The sequence below is a fragment of the Pinus tabuliformis genome, chromosome 5_1 (assembly GCF_031772625.1).
Source record: "Pinus tabuliformis cultivar Carrire ecotype Pingquan chromosome 5_1, CPIR1, whole genome shotgun sequence".
Classification (NCBI taxonomy): Eukaryota; Viridiplantae; Streptophyta; class Pinopsida; order Pinales; family Pinaceae; genus Pinus; species Pinus tabuliformis.
The window spans coordinates 872,498,800-872,504,799 of record NC_142305.1 but is presented as its reverse complement, the minus strand read 5'-3'; the positions used below and the strand labels follow the sequence as shown (position 1 = coordinate 872,504,799).

General features: G+C 37.9%; 1 protein-coding gene across 2 annotated transcripts in view; it reads left to right on the top strand.

The window, feature by feature from the left end:
- The first annotated feature begins 1,458 nt into the window (after positions 1-1,458).
- LOC149167599 (1-phosphatidylinositol-3-phosphate 5-kinase FAB1A-like) overlaps positions 1,459-6,000 on the top strand; it is a 116,742-nt gene continuing 112,200 nt past the window's right edge. The window contains exons 1-5 of one of the 2 annotated variants that reach the window (XM_089433049.1): positions 1,459-2,458; positions 2,654-2,687; positions 2,812-3,621; positions 3,772-3,925; positions 4,012-4,356. In XM_089433049.1, coding sequence (XP_089289175.1) covers positions 2,047-2,458; positions 2,654-2,687; positions 2,812-3,621; positions 3,772-3,925; positions 4,012-4,356 — 1,755 coding nt within the window. In that variant the 5' untranslated portion in view covers positions 1,459-2,046. Of the gene's footprint in view, positions 2,459-2,653; positions 2,688-2,808; positions 3,622-3,771; positions 3,926-4,011; positions 4,357-6,000 lie in introns of both variants that reach the window. The other variant, XM_089433047.1, reaches the window with a different exon arrangement.

The window sequence follows — 6,000 nt, the reverse complement described above, 5'->3', positions numbered from 1 at the left end:
GTCGACTTCCACACATATTCAAGCACAAGCGTACAAGTTTTCTCTTGGCTCGCTTACGTCTATATATTTTCCAAATGCACTGCCCATTGCTCTTACTAAGTCATCTCCCCAGCAGTGAAGAGGGAGATGGGGGTGATGAACCCAAACTAGGACAACATTAGGGACATCAAGTACTAGATCGAAGTTTGGTGTCCATCTATTTAGGTATAGGCTTCTTGAATACATGAAGTAAGGTCTATTTCTGAAAATTAGGTCACAATCTTTGTTAGATTCAAAATAGAAAGTAAAGTATCCCCTGCCACATAAGTGGATTGAGATTTGACCTTGGGTTTTAGCAACCCAGTTTCTTTCCACCCATTTCTGAATTGTTTTTGGGGAAGGCCAAAGGCTTGTAAACTAGCCAACCAGGCCACGCTCTGCTAGAGAAAGAGTGTCTTTGCGAGGGATCGGCGAAGGCAAATTGATTTCAAAAATTGCATCTAACTTCTTAATGAGCTTGGAGAGGGAAGGGCAATCATGAGGAGGCCCGAGCGAGGAGATGAGGCTGGAAAAGGCAAGGGCAACAACATCAAAAGGGTGTGTAGAAGAGGAGCGAACCCCCTCCAGATCAGACTCTGGGGGGCCATCGGGGAAGGACGCATAGAGAGAAGCAATAACACAATGAGCTCAGAAGCAAAAACACAACACAACTTATATATATCAAAATTACAATACAACAAATAAAATTAATTGATTTACTAATTTTATTATTGTTTTTAATTAATGTCATATTATTATTATTATTATTATTTTATAACCACTACCACACCTCTATACTCAATTGTAAAATACCTCAAAATACAACTATATTTATTATTATTATTTTAATTATTATTTTATTTAACACTTTATAGCTCCAACAAATATTTTTCCATATTAATTGCAAAACAATTATATATATATATATATAAATATTATTAAATACCTCTAAACACAATTAAAACTATACATACCTTTATTTTTTAAATAACTATTATTTATTGTCCTTTCCATTACTCTGTAATTTACTTACAAATAACTTCATCGTAAGTATATTTAAATAATGTCTATGTTGATTTGTCAAACACCAACGATTTTATGATTAGCTTTATAACTTCATTGTAATTATATTTAAATGTCTATGTCAATGATTTGTCAAACACCCCACAATTTTATGCGTAGCTTTATTTTTTAAATAGAGCTATCATTCTTTCTCATTTCCATTACATTGTATTTCGGTACAAACAAAATTCAGGGAATTGGATGCACTTCTAATTCTATGCAAAATATTAACTACAATATAAAATTGATGGAATCTCCTGGTGGCAAGCAAATATGAAGGAGTCACAAAGACAATTTAGAGTAGGTGACCCGGTGGGGAGCGGGGCCATTTTTGTTTGGCCAAGTCTGCACGACACATCCTCTCCTGTAAGTAAACGGTTCCTTTGAGTTTTACGTACGAGGAGGAGCGTCTTAGCTGGCAATTGTTTCTTTGAAAGCCAATGAGGACGTGTTTCAAGAATTGAATCCTGTAACAGGAGCAAAAATGGTTTTTCCCAAAAAGCCCAGAATGACTTTTTACAGATGCACGAATAAAGGAAGCACAGGAAAGGCAGGGGATTTTACTGCAGTTCAGGGCGGTGGAAGAGGCGTTTGCAAATGGAAATGGACAGATTTATGTGCATTTTTATTGAAATCGGAATGGTAATTGTCTGTAAGGGCCCACCAAGTTCTCTTTCGCCTTCATGTCTTGATTTCTACATTCATTCATTCCTTTCCCCCTTTCCTGTCATTGGGCCGGGGAAGGATGCCGCCTCTCCCGTCTCCCGTTGTTTACTTTCATTATTCCTGCTTTTTCCTTTCCTTTTCTATCTAATGCTCCCCCCTTCTCACCCAATGGCATTGCTTCCATGCTGGATCGACGAGCCTCACAGAGACAGAGAGCGCGCGTGTGTTTCCAACAGCTGCATCTAATCTTGGCCTAAGCAATCAGGGAATTGGGTCAATAGGGATAAATAACTTCATGGAATGGGAATTAACAGTTTGTTTGATGATATATCAGAGAAATTAAGAAAAAGGTTGAATCCAGGAAGAGGAGGAGGGGGCGAGGAAAAACAGTTTTGGATGCGGGAGGATAAAGAGAAGGGGAATAGCAGGAGCAGCATGTGTTATGAATGCGATCGGCAATTGGATACTTTCAATCGACAATATCATTGCTGCATCTGCGGTCGTGCGTTTTGTGGGAAGTGCACGCACAGCACAATTCAATTTGAGGGGGAAGGGGAAGGGGAGGAAGAAGAGTGCAGAACTGGAGTCTGCAATTCTTGTTTTACGCTACAAAAGGTACCATTTCAATACCAAGACGGCCACACCCCATATTTCACACCGCAACTTAGTCCATCGCCATCAGTTTCGAGTTTTTTCTCGTGTGAAGATTCAGGTACATGTATCATTATCTATCCTTATCACCCGATTCCTCAATTTTTATCTATCCTTATCACCCGATTCCTCAATTTTTATCTATCCTTATCACCCGATTCCTCAATTTTTCTTCTGCTTATGATGAAATATGCCATACCACTTCATATTCAGTCGGTGACAATTTTTGCTGTTATGTTTTTGTTGGCTGATGCAGGGGACATGTCTGCAAATCTCTTCTACAGTGACAGGTATGTTTTATCCTGTTACACTGTAATTGCTTTATTGCTACATCTTCATCGCGAGGGTCTCTTTTCTTTTATATATCTGATTTTGCCCTAAAGCTCATGCTACATATTTACATCTTTGTAGCAGCGACGAAGATGAATACGACGAGTATCATAAAGATCCCTACATTTCTAAGTTGAACCTTGTTAGACCACCGGAAGAACATCTGGATGATAATATCACAAATCGTGATTCTGCATACCTTCTGGATGAGATGTCTGCTAGCAGTCTTAGCGCTCCAAATTCCGTGGAGCAAGCGAACCCGACTAATGCTTCAAGAAAAACTGAAAATCTGGAGAACGATGAGAGTAGAAAGTTTTCAGGTCATCTAACTGATATACCTTTAGAAAGCGAATTGACAAAATCAGGAGAAGAATCGGATGGTACAGAGAATGCTTTAAAATGCCGTGGTGAACGACCTATATTCCAGATCCCAAGATCAGAATCAGAGCAACGAATGTCGGAATATAAGAAGCCATTTGACATTAACAATAATGCCTCTATATTTATCCCCCCACCACCTGAAAATGAAGATGATGAAACAGAATTCAGTGTGCTAGATGGAGACGAAGATGATGATGATGGGGGCTTGCCATCCTCATCTGACAGCTTCAGTAGTAACGAATATAGAAATAAGGACAAATTGACTGAGGAGCACAGGATGGCTATGAAAGCAGTTGTAGATGAGCATTTTAGATTTCTTGTAGCACAACTTCTAAGGGCGGAAAATATTCCAATTAGTGAGGAGAATGACGCTGAGAGCTGGAAAGTAATAGTTTCTACATTGGCCTGGCAAGCAGCTTCATATATCAAGCCAGACGCTAGTGAAGGAAGAGCAATGGATCCTGTTTGTTATATAAAAGTGAAGTGTGTAGCATGTGGCCACCGCAGTGAAAGGTAAGTTTGTTTATTTTGGTCTATGTTGGTTGAACTGCGCATAGACTCTTATTTCTCTCGCTGAGATCTAGCTTGCTTTTGAAGGCTGTAAAATTTTTACTTTTCTCTGAAATTCAAATCTGTTGAATAACAAGCAGTTTTCTTTGATAGCAAGGTGATTAAGGGAGTTGTCTTTAAGAAGAATATAGTGCACAAGCATATGCCAAACAGCTACAAAAACCCCAGGTTGCTACTATTGGGAGGAGCTCTTGAATATCGACCAGCTTCAAATCAACTGTCATCTCTCAATGCTTTAATGCAGCAGGTAGGCATAAGCTTTGATGGGTTGGTTTATCTGTTCTTAAATGCCTTCGACTTTGAGTTGTTATCGATTTCGTTCCTTCAATGCAGGAAATTGATTATCTGAAAGCAGCTGTGGCAAGAATAGAAGCTTATCATCCTAATGTACTGCTGGTAGAAAAGACTGTCTCCCGTCAAGCCCAAGAATTTCTATTGGCTAAGGAGATATCAGTAGTGTTGGATGTAAAGAGAACTAATTTAGAGCGTCTATCCCGATGTACTGGTGCACAAATTGTTTCTTCTCTAGAAAATCTTACTCCAGCATATGTGAAGCACTGTGAGCTGTTCCATGTTGAGAAATTTGTGGAAGAGCATGCCAGTTTTGGAGATCCCAGGAAAAAATCAACAAAAACCTTGATGTTCTTTGAGGGATGCACAAAGCCTTTGGGATGTACGGTAAGTTTCTGCCATTGGCTTTTTTCTTATCTCTCTATGACCTTTTAAGTCTTGAATATAACTGTAATAATTTCATAATTTGATATCTTCGTTACGGTCCAAGACACGCGGCAGTTGTCTCCATGTTCATTGTATATATTTTGAGCAAACCCATTTTCCTATGTAGTCTTGTTTTCAATCATCTACGGTTATTATGGAGTAGGGATAATGGTAGCAGCTATTGGTTGTTAGAGCACCCAGATATTGTCAATATGATTTGTATATAGGGTTAATTCCTCAATTACCATAAAAAGGAGACAGGTAACACAACACGACAAGAAATGGGAATGATACAGGAAATGTAATCCATAAGATTTCACGTATAAGAAATGTATGTTCTCTATAGTGTATATACTATATAGTATATACCTATTGGCTACACATACAAAATATACAAATATACAATTTTCAAAGGCTGAGACAACCTCCTGTTTTACCACTTTGCATACACACAAAATTTTCTCCAAAAACTCTGAAAAGAAAAGTGAGATGTGGTGATCGAGAATATACGTTTCAAATGTTATATGATGATCCATAAATACGTTTCAAATGTCATGTGATGATCCAGTAAATACATTTCAATTAGGACAAGTAAGTAAAGCATATATTCACCTTTCATTTATTTTGAAGGCCAAGCCTCAAATATCTCCAGTTCGGGGAAGGCCACCTTCTGTTTGTCCACTTCCATGGTGTCTCTATCTGTAAGTTAAGGCTTCGGCATAATGTTCTTGATTAATGGAAGGGAGGTAGACATGCTCAATGTCACGAAACATAGGTATAATGGTGTGGTCATGAGATGATCCCAAAATCCAATACAACTTAACCGAGCACCAATATGATCCAACATAATTCTTAGAAAATAAGGCAATATGAATAGAGGCACTGTGAATGGCTTTTTAATTTTCAGAGAAAATAATATCTCCTGTTGATATTTGTAGCATCTGTCAGATTCTTCTGCACAGGTCTAAGTGTCTAGACGTGCAGAAGCTGCTTAATTGACTCTTAACCTTAGCAATTACTTTAATTATTAAAGTAATTGATTTTTATAAGATAAAATGAGTTAATCTAATAAAATGCAAAGGTTATTTGCGTTAATAAATTAGATGAATCTCAAGTTCTCAACCATTATTCTCAAGCGATGTTGAGACCTAATCTCAACATCACTTTGGAGATGAGGGTTGTGGATTCGGTTAATAACTCAAACTCATAAAAGGAAGGCTAGATTGAGGGAGAAGACACATCTTTTGAGCACAAGACACAATGAGATAGTAAGATCTTAGTGATCAGGTGAAGAAGGAATTTCATCCAGGCGTGTAGAGTTCGAGGAAGAGTGCAATGGGCAGTAAGGGAAGGATCTAGATCAGCCAGTAGATCTAAGGACAGGAGGGTTTGATTAGTTGGATCATTTCTATGTTTATTGTTGTATTTGTATTTTTCCTTAGGGCCATTATCCTAGGAAAGGAGCTCTTGTATGTTGTAAACTATTGTCAACGAAATAGCAGATTTTGAAAGGAAATTTTTTTGTGTGCATGTGTATGAGATTGTTGTTTTAATTTGCTTCCACGATTATTATATTTTACGTGTTAAAATTTTAGCCATACTTTT